The following is a 12,799-nucleotide window of genomic DNA, read 5'->3' as shown; positions in this document are numbered from 1 at the left end:
CTGGACGGCTATTTTAGCGAAATAGTCTGCGGCAAGTGCAACCACCTCGCGTACGCGCATACGTGTACAGTATTAGTCTCGACTTTGGGTACCTGATTCCGACTGCCACTATCTCCAAAACTTGCAGCATCAGTTTTTCGTTGTCACTTTAACGAACCTTCCCAGTTAATGTTTCAGAATAGAGAATAAAATTTTAGAATTTTTTGATATTTTGAAAGTAGGTTTTTATGGAGAACCAAGAAAGTTAATTTTGTTTTGGTTTCTCGTAGACTTAGCATAGGTCCGTCCGTTGGAGGCGTTGCTTGCACCCTATGCTATATCTACGAGAAACCAAAACAAGCATAACTTTCTTGGTTCCCCACCACAAAAAAACACTTATCAGAGATCAAAAAAGCGTCAAATTTTTCTTTCTATCTTCTGAGATGTTGGTTAGGAAGTTTTATGGAAAGGTAAACGAAAAACTAGTGCTTGAAACTTTGGATCAACTGACGATGACATTCAGTGCGTTCTTTCACTGTTCACATACATGCTCCACCTCTGCCTCTGCATCTCTGCCCATCCTGAGTTACAGCATTTCTGTCTCTTGAGTTTACAGTAAATTTCTCTCTATTGTCAGTAAACGTTCTGTCTGTCCTCAGTTACAAGCTCAGTTTTTCCCTATCCTGTGTTACAAACTTACAAGTTACAATAGGATTCGACATGGATCCATACCTACAGGTATATATATACATACATATATATATATACCCGTGGACGTATGCAGCGCTACGTCCTTCGGAAAAGCTTCGCGAAAGCGGCGGTGCAGCGACAAGCCGACAACCAATACGGGTGCCGAAAATTAGCACTTGGATGAACCAGACACACCCATTACCATTTACTACTCAGAAGTCAAGCCCGTCGGTTCTCTGGTCCAAATTCAACGAGTTTTGCAGATGTTAGGTGGGTGAATTTCAGTCGCGTTTAGATTCGTTGGGCTTTCTGTTTTCTCGGTCTTTCGTAAATTACGTTGTTTCCTTTTGGTTTGAATTTGAGATATTATTTTGTTTGACCTTACAGTTAGCAGTGTTCAGTGGTCAACTTTTGACTTCAAAATTTCGACACTTGTCATTATAAAATGGTTTGTCAAGCCAGTACAGCGCGTACAGGTAAGCAACCGACGAGTGATGGAATTATGCCGTATTACGGAAACGTCATCTTTGCTTGTTATTTTTTTGGTAAATTAGGTTTCTCAGAATCATAAAGACATAGGATTGTTTACGACTGTACCAGATCGAATTTCTTGATTTGTAATTTGAATACGTACTTACATACCAGTCTAACGGAATTATCTGTTTAGAAATTATCCAGAGCGAGAAGGAGCTGCGAAGCAAAGGCAAACGGAAAGACGCCAGTACCACGCGTATGCAGGTAAGCGCAATGCACAGATCGCCTGATTTTTAAACATTTCTGGTTTAAAACTGCAGCATTTGTATAGCTTGACCTTTTCGGATCAGTTCTTTAATTTTGCAACGTGAAAACAATGTCAAAATGAAAAAGCATTTAAAACGTTTAGCATTATAAGTAAAAGCTTGAAGTTTTGAACTAAATTAAGTATACTTCGTACTGTATTTACGTTCCTGTTATATGCTGGACGATGCTGAATTTACGCTGTCGCGAATGTCTCTGGTACTTGCTTTTTGCAACTCATTTTCGAAGTTGTCAGTAGTGGAAGGCTGGAAGCTACAGCAGTAAGTAAATCTTAACGGCACAGAATAATTTCGATCATGTAGTGACCTTTAGCAGATTGAAGTGCGTGGTATACTCTTTAAAACTGGATACTTATTGTTTTCTGAAGCACAGTAGAAAGCTTGTGTGATTTAGTGGCTAGTACTACTTTGTAAATAGAATAAGTACTGCTGTTAATGGAATAATTTCGCCCATGCAGTGACCTTTTATAAACTTGGCGTGCATGTGCATGGTAAACTCGATAAAAATTGAACGTGAATTCGAATTATTTTTCTATAAAGCGCAGTTGAATTTTTGAAATATGTGTTAAGTAATTTCTTTCTGTCGTACTTATTTGTAACCAATTAAATATTATATAACCGAAGAAAAAAAGATCGCTGTTTGTCTTGGAATGCGTTAAACTTTATTAATTAAATATCATACGTTAATTTTTAAAATACAGTACTAAATTTATAGTATTTTGAACTGGCGAATCGAATAGAATATGACTGCCGCATACGGCGGATGGAGGCATCAGCATTAGACCATTAGTTGAGATCCGTACGAAGTAATCGTAGTCGTATGGAAAATGCCGAAATGGGATAGCCCGCATAGAGCAAGTCGGTATGCTCAAAGCTAACAAGTAGCGTAAAGTATGCTTTCATTCAGTCGATCTGTATCGTAGGCAGCTGTAATTTACGTTCGTTTGCTAGAGTAGAAAGTGTTTCAGGACTCTGCATATCGTAGTACTCCAATAACGTGGTAGTAAACACTAAACAGCACGTTGAACCTGTTACGGTGGTATTGTCGAGCCACCGCATAACTTCGCTGTTCGTGAAAAAGGACCACCACTCACTGTACGAGTGCGGAGTGAGCCACAGATTTTTGCGCATAACAGTCGTATGTTTATAATGGTGTTCTGTGGTAAGACTGGTCGACGCTAAGGTTTTGTGCCCCGTGTCCCGAAGATCTGTAAATCGATGCTTCAGTCTTTATGCAGCAGCTCCCATTTGATTGATTATCTGAAGTTTCTTTAAAGAAAGCACTCTTTCCAGTTCGCCGAGTTTGGTTTTTGCTGTACAGCGACAGGAAAACGTAAACGGTCGCGGGATGTTCTGAAGTTCTCAGTGCGTGTTTCTGATTTGAGTTGTTCAAGTTTCAAAAAATGGCCGACAAAGCTCCGGAAATTGCTTCCAGTACGGATGAGGTAAATCAGTAAATGGCAGATTTTGGTGGCGGTGTACGGGCGCTGTTCAGAGAGTTTAACCGTACTTTTAGTAAGTTTTACTTAGAATTTTGCGAGATTTTATTCTGAAATCTAAATTATGCATGAGCGTGTAGAAGGAATTTAGATAAGTATATTTTTAGCGTGTTGTGTGATATCAAAAGCTTCTTCTGATTAAAGAAATCGCTTTTTATTTTGAGGTTGTTTTAGCTGGTTCTGGTACTGTAATAACTTGAGTTCATCGATTTTTATAGGTATTGCCTATTCATTTTGCACCAAATCAGTTATATTCACATTCACCTTAATTTTGGTTTTATTATTATTACCTTAATTTTGGTTTTAATTATTATTATACTACGCATAATAAAAAATATGTTATAATAGTAGGGCAATAGAAAATCTGTCTGAAAGTTCTTTAAAATCTGAACTTCCTTTTCCATAATTATGAAGTTATCGCGACTTCTCGGGTTTCGACTGATGCAAAATTCAGTACGACTGCACGAGTTAAAGTTGTAACTTGTAAGTACTTGGATTTCTGTTTGACTGGTTGAAACATGTTATGTCGTGTTTGGTGTTGCTGAATGCCGCTCAGATATTTAGCATTGCCGTTTATTGCGAGTTATTACGCGTACTGCTTTTGGTTAGTGCGTACCGCTTTTGTGATGTTGCGTTAGCAGCAGAAATTTAGGCTGATACATATATATAGTACCCATCAAAGTTGAAGTTCAGTATAGTCGAAGGTGCTGCGAATTTCGATCGTATTACGAATTTACGAGTACTGTATTGATAAGCGCGACATACAGTAGCGAAGCGTTTAACAACAATTACATAAAGCTTACCCGTAGGTGGTGTGCAAATTTACCACGCTTTTCTTATCAGCTGACGCTAAACTGATTTGGGTTGAGGGTCTGCTGCACTGTTCTTCGAATTTTGTTTGATAGCAGCCCGTCACGAAGAGCAGTCTGAATGCGCCCAATCCCGGTGCTCCCGAAAGCGAGAAGCCTGTGACTACTGACGTTCCGCTTGAGTCCGGCAGCGCCGTCAGTTCCACCGCGGAGCACGTCGCTCAGAAGGGCAAATCTCCAAGTCCGACGCATTCCGCTGGATCGAATCGTAAGTCCGCTTCACCAACGAGAAACGAAAAGGACGTGAAGGGAAGCAAGAGTGTGGATAGGGAGCCTGCAAGTTCTACCGGAAACGATATCAGTGAAAGCGTAAGCGGCTTTTGTCGCTTTGTAGCTACTCTACAGTAAATTCACCTCTTTTAAATCGTTTTTCCTTTTACCTTCTAGAGCGATAACATGGGTTCGTCGAAAGATCAAAACTCGTCTGTTGGCGACAAACCGGCTCCCCCAGTTAAGAGCGGTACGATGATCGCCACTGCTAAGGTACATTGTAACTGTTACTTCGCTAAATGCTAACCTTATTGTTTGCATACTCCTATTTGTTAATTTTTTCCACAACGAACATATGTTTAACCTTGTAATCGTGCAGACTGAGTCGTACTTCTCTTCTATAACATTTTTTATTTTAGTTAGAACTGTTGACATTTCGCTAATCTGCTTGTGTTATTAGGAAGGTGAAGCTTTTTTGAATAATAAGCGCTTGGGCAACTCGCGTTCCGACACGAAACAAATGAAGCAGGCAACTGATACTTCCGCGGAAAGCTTACCCAAGAAGGCTCCAGTCAGAAAGGACCACAGCATGAAGGCTACTGCTTCGGAAGGTAAAAACACAAACTTCGATTTTTTCTCTATAGTCCATGGTTAGTTTGTGATGTATCATGTAATGTACTTGCTCCATATAGGTAAGTCGACTTTCGAACGTGTTGGGGTGCCTATACAGTAAGTAGGTTTTTAGCGAATTATTGATATTAATTTCTTTCTGCAGCGGAGGTCATTACTGGGGCACCAATTGATGTGTCGGAAAAACGGACTTTGAGGTCTGAGAAGCGAAAAGCTGAAGAGCCACCTAAACCGACTCGAGATAACACGATGAAGCGAACAGCAAAGGTATACGCTTGTGCACTAATGATGATGCTGCTGATTTAGTAAGAACTTAAAACATGATCAATCACCATACTACTTTGTAGTTAGCGTAATAACTGTTGTGTGCCTTCGTTTTCTGAAATTGTTTTTTTTGCAGGAGGGAAATGCCGTGTTGGGAGACGGTGCTCCGACAAAGCGTACGCGTGGAGGAAAGTGAAAACATTTGGCCTATGCAGCTGCCTTTGGGGAACCAAATCCTAGTATTATTATCTACCTTGTCTACTTTTTGTTATGTATATGTGCGTGTAGTCATTCATATATTTCTATATTTCGTTTAAAACTTGTCGAACACATTTTGTGCAGTCGTTTATTGTCTTGCACGGTGAAGAAAATTCGCAGGATTTTTGACATGTATGTACTTTAAAATGCAGTTGATGGTTATTTTGTCAGCTCGTAATTTCAGCATTTTACTTCCTCTATCGATATTTTTCAGCATGAGGCACTATTATTGTTAGCAGTACTTTATATTTTGTTTTTGGCCTATCGTGTGCCGATTGGACCGGATTGGTATTGTTGAGATGTATACTGTTACAGTCGAAAGTATTAAAATGAGACGCAGATCAAATCTTTCGTTCGCGTGTACGAACTTTCAGCTGACAAATGAAGTACCGTATTTTGTTATAACAGTGAGAACCAGTGAGATTACAGTATGGCCTGACCAGTGAGTATGGGTACGATTACAATGCAGTACAGTGCTTATCTGAATATATACAATCTGTTTCAACTGTAAAAGTCGGTAATCATAAGTACTGTATAATTATGTTATGAACAAAACTAAACATACGCCGAATTAGTAATCTGCGGACAATGTCCACGCAGCAGACATCGTTCTCGGTTGACGGATTCCGTGTTGTCCCTTCACTCTGCTGGAAGTTATCCACTGAACACGGCCGAACGAAAATTCTCGGTGGAAGAAAGTATCGTTAACGTTCTTCTAAAACCCAACGTCACCGAATATCCCGCAATGTCGTGAACATAATTCATATCCGCAAAGAAATGTATGTCCAGGAGTATTATGAAAATTTACGAGTCAATTCAGTAGTTTGCTATCGCTCTACGAAAGACATTTCTCGATTATTGCTGGGCGATGCGTTTGTGTACAGTACTTACCAAATTTTCTTACAACTATAGCATTTGTAGGGGCACATTCGTAAGAATTCTCCCACTTCCTCATTTTTTTTATTTTCAAGCAAACCAACCATGTTCGTACGTTTCTGCAATTTTTTGTATGTTTTTACCATCGGTTAATCATACTACGATTCAAGCGGTATCTACACTGGAAGAATGCGGTGCTTCCGGTAAATGGTTATGGCCTATGGGCAATTAGGCTGTAGGAGTATCCAATGTCCACACCGTTTGCAGGCAATATTAAAGACCGGTCTGATTCCCTATCTCACGACGCCCACTTATCACAGGGTTTTACACTCCTCCCACTTGTCGTCCGGATAATAATGGAAGGAATTTCTGCCGGCCAAAAGAGAAACAGAGTGCAAACTTCTTACAAGAGAAGCAGCAAACTGAACGCTTTGTCGTGCTTTGGCATCATCGCCGATCGCAGTCTGTCAGAGTAAACGCCCGATGCAGTTCATGCGCTCAGCGGGAAGTGACCATTCCCAGTGACAGAAGAAGCGTTAAATTGTTACAGCTGCCCTGGCTTTTGGTTGTGTTTTTAGCACAAGTATTCCTTTATTTATGTGAAGTTGCTAACCATTTTTAAAATGGATGTCATCAAAATTGTGATGGTTCTTGCGATTATAATGGGATTACAATGTTGCGGAATTCACTGCACAAAACTGTCCACCGATCGTCCAGTGTACAAGGCGAATATGTACAGCGCCATCGAAGCGGATCAGACTGATAATGCAGATGAAGATTCTCCGAGATTATTAATCGGTACCGGTCAAGCCATCACCCGTAACACACGCCAAATCAGTGATCTGCGGACAATGTCCACGCAGCAGAACATTTTCGTTTACTGGAACATGACACCGTTGTCGGTTGACGGATTTCCCTGTTGTCCCTTTACACTGTTGGAAGTGTATCCGCTAAACGCGGCCGGACGAAAAATTCCCGGTGAAAGTATCGTTCTCCTAAAGCCCAACGTCACCGAGTATCCCGTGAACATCTCGCATATCCGCAAAGAACTGCAGGTCCAAGAGTACATGATCTGCGTCCGCTTGTGGCATCGTTTTGCCGGGAAAGAACGGAAACTGGATGAAGACTGTGTTAAAACACGTGCAGTGGTGGTGGAGAAGGGCGATAATACGGTGCTGATTGTGTTTGGCATCGTTTTGGGAGTGAATGCGGTGCTGTTGCTGGGTGCGGTGGTCTTGATTATCATCAAGCGTCGACGCCGTACGTCCAGTTTCACTATGAAAAAATGGTGGCATGACGTGTCGGAAATTCTTCAATCGCAACCATCCCGCGCGTCACTGGAAAGCCGCTTGACCATGTCCACATCGCAGCGGCGACCGAGCGGACTGTCGGCCGGTTCGTTGAATAACGGCATATCCGTTCCCGCCAGTCCCAGTATCAGTCATTCACGGCTGGCCATCTCCACGGTCTCCGGACCGGTTATGCCGATCGGCACGTGCGCCATCGGAAACGAGTACACCTACGCGCGCTGTTTGAATAATCAGGTGTATGATTTATTTCTGCAGCGGCAGCAACATCACTACTGTCCGGCGTCCAGGTCAACAAATGAAATTTGCACGGTGCGAAACGGGTTATTTAATGACCCAGCCAGTGTTGTTATTGTTTAACTCAGTATTTTGCAAATGTAGATTTCAGCTGGCGCTTTGCTCTGATTTTCTACGCACTTAAGTACAGTAGTATCAATTTTTGTGATAATCGCATTTTCGTTTACCTGCTTTTTTTGCTAATGTACAGATAGCAGCAGATAGCGTGTTCCAACCAAGAAAATATTCTTTGCCTCTTGGCTCAGTGCTGTAATTTGATGCAGCTGTTAATCTAATTTATCCCGCCATTTGACCATTAAAACAACAAAAAGTGCACGGAATTTCGCTTAATGATTAACAAATTTCGCAGGCATTTCGACACATAATAGGAAATTCTTCCGTTTTTAGTCAGCGGCAAGCGATAGGCCCTCACAATGAAAACCTTATACAATTTTCATATATGCACTTTTTTCAACCGGTGATCCGGTATAAAGGGCAACGTCGGTGATACGCTAAATCACGCATTTTCATCAAGCTTATCCGAAAAACATTTTATCGTGACGCTTTCGTATCTATTGTACAAATACGATTCATGACGCTTATGTACCATTAGGCTGGCGACAGAAGCGCAAGCTTATTAGCCAGCCCTTTGTGATATTTTCTTGTGCGTTTTCCCATGAAATCAAGAAATTCTTTCGCTTTGTGTATTGTTTGAAGCAGGGAGCAAAGAGACCGGACCGGCAGTAAGCTAAATGTTACACGTTGTTAAGAATGATTAATCAATGAAGGGAAGAATGAATTCCTGAGAGGTCCATTATCTCAGTGGTCAGTCTGACAAGTGGCCGTGGCGCCGTAATAAAGTTCTCTCTCCCAGTTAAATCCCTCGAGATAATAATGCCCTGATCTTTCTCTGCGATATAACTGACACAGTCCAGTTGCGGTATTCTGTCTGCCATCGGAAAAGATTTAGTCAACAATATCAACGATCGCAAAGTCCCGACCACTTGTGTTTACACAGACAATCCATACCGTTTTTCTACAACTACGTCATTCTTCGTCAGAATTCGCTGGATTTATGTAACTGGCGCAAATTGTCAACGTATTTAATTACACATGTATTACAAACACTAAACCACACCAATATTCAACATGTGAAAACGCCCATTCCATGACCCACCAACTGCAGTGAAAAATTTGCTACTGCGCTTCAGAAACTCTGCAACCAAAAAAATTTCTGGTAACGGCAGATAAATTCCCATTCAAGTTAATGTAACTGAAGATCCGAAGAAAAAAAACATCATTCTGAAGTTGCAAATGGTAATGAACAATAGTGGTGCTTAACAAAAACAAGGAAAAAACAAACAACGCCCTAGTATCCCAGTGATTTTCGCGGACGACCGCGACCTCGACTACTCGTCATCGTATTCACACCCTGCACGATAATCGGCCTCGTGGATGGTGTCTGCGCCGTCGCCGTGGGCACATTCGTGGTGCTGACGATTCTCCATACTACGCCATTGTTTGGTGCCGCGGCGACCGGTGGCGCCGTAACGGGCACGGCGGGGCGCGGTGCTACACGTCCACGCGGACTGATCGTACGAATTGCCGGCGGCGCCACCGCAATGGCCCGCGGTGGCGCTACGGTCGCCGGCCGCCCCGGATCGACGGCGAGACGACGGTCTTCACGGGCTGCGGATTGTAAGATGTCGCATACACCACCGCGGCGCCGGTGCCAGCTGTGGTATTTCTTCCGGCACTCCTCCCCGTCCTCCGCGGATGGCAAAACCAGGCTTGCCTCCAGCCGTCTGGTTCCGGCTGGTACGTGCGGATTTGTTGGGCAGGAATTCCTCCGATCCATCCGAAGCATTATCCTCCTCCCCATCGATCCCGTCGTACATGGGCTGACCGCGGGCGGTTGAACTACGGCCACTGCGGCGGAGCGGAGTGCTAGGAATCTCCACAACCTCGGCTTCCATAGAATCGTCACTTTCTACTTTAATCGCGCGCGCCGGTGGGGCAGCCGCGACACCACCACGGCCCCTGGGACGACCGCGGCCGCGTACCGCCGTGGCTGTCGGTAGAGGACCTGGCATAGTGGGTGAGACAGGCTCTTGTTTGATGGCTGGGATAGCGCCGTTTCCAGATGTCTTGGTATTCTTTACCGTCATTTTGATCGGCGGGCGGGCAAGAACTTCCGCATGATGGGAGACAAACTGATCCTCTTCCTCCTGAGATCGATGCTCGATATGGTAGAGGGCCATATCGCCGGCGGCTTCATCGGGATTAATACCTTCCTTTCCGACGATAAACTCGCGCACGCGACCTTTCTCCCAGTCGTAAGCATCAGGAATGGCTTGCTTGTCGTCCTATACAACGAGATTTCATTAAACGTCCAAATTCTGCTCAACATATGCATCGCTCGCTGTCACCAGTCGTTAGAAATAAAATAATATAATTACAGAGACACTTACTTTGTCCAGAAGAAACTCAATAGCTTTCATCATGATTTTCGGGTGTAAAACACCAAATTCTCCCTCTTTTTCCTGCTGTTGCAAATTTTGCAGAAAGAAATCTACAACAAAAACATTATTTTCGATTCCGCAGTAAAGGCTTCTTCGCAGAGCACCCACCATCAATTGTCGGCGGCCCGACATCAAGCAATGATTCCAATACACCATGGCGTGTACCATTCAATTCCGCTGTCCCATTCAGTTCCGTGGTGCCATTTGTCAATCCATTCACATGTTTCGCCTTTTTGAACACAATCTTGAACATATTTTTCGGGTTGGCCACCACTCCCGCAAATTCCTGACCCAGTTTGATGGGATTAACAAAATACTCTCCGGTAATCTCCACGTTCATCTGCATAACCGGTGGCCACGGCATCTGCGGATTTCCTTCGCGCTCCAATCCAGCTTTCTCCAAGGCTGTATTAACCGCGGTTTTTACGGTCTCAATTAAACTTTTTTCCGAGGTGCCTGCTTCCTGATCGCCAGCAGCGGCTGGCACTTCCCAGCTCAAATGCTCCAGAATCATCGGTCGAACGGTTTTCAACGGTACAGCCTGTAAACGCGACTGCTTCCCGCAGATCTCCACAATGAGTGCGTGCTTGGTCGGCACTTCATCCGGTGAGAGATTAACCCGGACGGTACTGCCCGGCTGGATATAGCGGAATCCGAGCGGATGCTGTTGGATTTCCGTCAGGCTTTCGTGCTCCCGCCCACAGATCACCAGATCCATCCAGGGTTCGATAATGCGGGTAATGGGTTCCGTGGGCTTCTGGCTGCGCTTCATGGCGCGATCCTGATGTACGGCAAACAAATTAAACCACGTCTCCTCGACATTGTCCAGCGGTCGAGAGAAGCTGATGTTTTTCTCCTTGATCAGTCGTTCCAACAGTTCCTCTCGAACGGCCCCCAGAGTGTACAAACAGAGCAGAGATTCTCCCTTGCGCAGCAAAAGCGGTGGAATGTGCACGGAGTCTAGAGGCACCAGGAAGCAAGGTTAATAATGCGAAGTCAAAAACAGTAATCACAAAGCAAATAGTAGTTTCAAAAATGAAGACTGTTGTAGAAAGAAAGTTTGTACACGCAGATACTTATGCGCGGCATTATGTATCTAATTTCCAATAAACCATAAGCAATTATCAGAATTCTAGAGTTCGAAAGAGCCGTTGATATATTTGTCAAGAACAGGTTAACGCAAGTCGCAAAGTGTTTACTAAGTCAACTGAAAATTGCAGCAAAATCATTTTGAATTTCAAAGTGCGCTTGCTAATTGTAAGGCTTCAGCAACTAACAAAAACAATAAGTCCGCAACATAAAATTCTGAGCGAAAACAGAAAAATAGTACAGTAAAAGAAAAAACTTAGAAGATTTTGTTCTCAAGTATTCGACACGGAATATTATAAAACAATATATCATTAAATATAAAATAAAGTTTATCCTGCTTTTAGTTTACAACAATACACGCTTTGATTTATAACGTTTTGATTTTTTGATTTCTACTTCTCGCGAAACACGATTTACCAGAGCTCGTGACTTTTCCACAGAAATCAATCAAGCCCGCTCGATCCAGAACATCCAATTCCGACAGATTCCCTAATCCCGACAGATCATCGCTGAACCCATTAATGGCCAGCACAGGCATCTCCACGTTGATGTTGGGATCGAGAAAGTTGGGCGCGTGCAACAGTACACTGCCGTCTTTCTGGGGCTTAGACCAGTCGTTCAGGCACTCCACACTGACGGGTGCGTTGCCCCAACAGTTGTTGCGCAGCGCATTCATGGTCGCGTGCACGGCCCATCTGGATGGGTTTGATTCATTAAACAAATCCCCTGCAAAAAACCAATTTTAAGTTAAAAAACGAAAATATTCAATTCAATCTGCTCCGAGTTCACCGAAGCTGAAATACGAAATCATCACTTTTACAGCTATTTGCCACGCACCAGTTATGAGGATCAAATCCACCGACTGCGATTTGGCAGTCCGTAAAATTTCCTGTAGGGTGTTAACTGCATCCTGCATACGCTCGGGTTCCCTCTCAGCGTACCCAATATGCAGGTTCGATGTGACCAGAATCCTGAACGTGTTCTCAGGTTGAAACATTTCCTTTCAGCGTCTCCACCTCCTCTAATTCAAATTAAAACCCGAAGACGATCTGTAATTCGGCGGCTACGATCATAGAGAATATCTCGTCCTCTCGATAGGGGACGAAATTTTAGATTACAAAAACAACCACCGTTGCAGCTTGCTCAAAAATCAAACAGGAATGCAGTGTTCAATGCACAAAGGCAAAGCGATGCCATGGTCGATCGATAAACGCTGAAGGCTAACGCAAAATGGCCGGTCCAGTTTCGTTTCGACTAGCGTTTGGTACAGGGAATTTAGTATATCGGCCTATCTGGTTATACCGTGACTCTGTGAGCACAACTGTAAATTAAAATTAATGCTTTGGTTGCATTGTTCTTCGTTGTTTTCCTTGGTTTTTTTCTTTATTTAGAAAAACTAGAAGGTTAGTCCTGGTTGGAACCAAAGTAAACAAAAGCTCTGCGTAAACGCACGCGATAAATTTAAAATAATACTTTAAATGCACATGCATAACACACAACGCAAACCAAACAATGCCTCACTCACCATGGTCA

General features: G+C 43.2%; 3 protein-coding genes across 7 annotated transcripts; 2 read left to right on the top strand and 1 right to left on the bottom strand.

The window, feature by feature from the left end:
* Positions 1 to 919: 919 nt before the first annotated feature.
* On the top strand, positions 920 to 5,542 carry LOC129585012 (proteoglycan 4-like). Of its 5 annotated transcripts, none has more exons than XM_055477505.1 (7): positions 920 to 1,145; positions 1,337 to 1,407; positions 3,874 to 4,143; positions 4,222 to 4,317; positions 4,505 to 4,655; positions 4,820 to 4,941; positions 5,075 to 5,542. In XM_055477505.1, exons 1-7 carry the CDS (start codon positions 1,115 to 1,117, stop codon positions 5,132 to 5,134), a joined length of 801 nt encoding a protein of 266 aa, XP_055333480.1. In that variant the 5' UTR covers positions 920 to 1,114; the 3' UTR covers positions 5,135 to 5,542. The 5 variants fall into 5 exon arrangements, with proteins under 5 accessions (XP_055333480.1, XP_055333478.1, XP_055333482.1 ...); XM_055477503.1 differs by having other exon boundaries at positions 3,871 to 4,143; XM_055477507.1 differs by lacking the exon at positions 920 to 1,145 and adding an exon at positions 2,760 to 2,911 and having other exon boundaries at positions 1,393 to 1,407; positions 3,871 to 4,143.
* A 1,261-nt stretch (positions 5,543 to 6,803) lies between these two features.
* Positions 6,804 to 7,739, top strand: LOC129585059 (uncharacterized). Its single transcript, XM_055477576.1, has one exon. It carries the CDS (start codon positions 6,804 to 6,806, stop codon positions 7,737 to 7,739), a length of 936 nt encoding a protein of 311 aa, XP_055333551.1.
* A 1,003-nt stretch (positions 7,740 to 8,742) lies between these two features.
* Positions 8,743 to 12,443, bottom strand: LOC129584922 (uncharacterized). The gene is made up of 5 exons (XM_055477353.1): positions 12,104 to 12,443; positions 11,684 to 11,992; positions 10,286 to 11,137; positions 10,127 to 10,227; positions 8,743 to 10,021 (listed from the first exon to the last, which is right to left on the bottom strand). The coding sequence occupies exons 1-5, from the start codon at positions 12,261 to 12,263 to the stop codon at positions 9,338 to 9,340; spliced, it is 2,106 nt and encodes a 701-aa protein (XP_055333328.1). The 5' UTR covers positions 12,264 to 12,443; the 3' UTR covers positions 8,743 to 9,337.
* Between the last annotated feature and the right edge of the window lie 356 nt (positions 12,444 to 12,799).

The sequence above is a fragment of the Paramacrobiotus metropolitanus genome, unplaced genomic scaffold (genome assembly GCF_019649055.1).
Source record: "Paramacrobiotus metropolitanus isolate TYO unplaced genomic scaffold, Prichtersi_v1.0 Parri_scaffold0000015, whole genome shotgun sequence".
NCBI lineage: Eukaryota > Metazoa > Tardigrada > Eutardigrada > Parachela > Macrobiotidae > Paramacrobiotus > Paramacrobiotus metropolitanus.
This window is presented reverse-complemented; position numbering and strand designations above follow the sequence as displayed.

Coding starts and splice junctions, on each gene's coding strand:
- LOC129585012 (XM_055477503.1), top strand. CDS start 1,115: ATGGTTTGTCAAGCCAGTACAGCGCGTACAG. Junction 1,408..3,870: donor CCAGTACCACGCGTATGCAG/GTAAGCGCAATG, acceptor TTTGTTTGATAG/CAGCCCGTCACGAAGAGCAG. Junction 4,656..4,819: donor GAAGGCTACTGCTTCGGAAG/GTAAAAACACAA, acceptor TTCTTTCTGCAG/CGGAGGTCATTACTGGGGCA.
- LOC129584922 (XM_055477353.1), bottom strand. CDS start 12,263: ATGTTTCAACCTGAGAACACGTTCAGGATTCTGGTCACATCGAACCTG. Junction 11,138..11,683: donor TGGAAAAGTCACGAGCTCTG/GTAAATCGTGTT, acceptor TGGTGCCTCTAG/ACTCCGTGCACATTCCACCG. Junction 10,022..10,126: donor TTGAGTTTCTTCTGGACAAA/GTAAGTGTCTCT, acceptor CTCGTTGTATAG/GACGACAAGCAAGCCATTCC.
- LOC129585059 (XM_055477576.1), top strand. CDS start 6,804: ATGTACAGCGCCATCGAAGCGGATCAGACTGATAATGCAGATGAAGAT.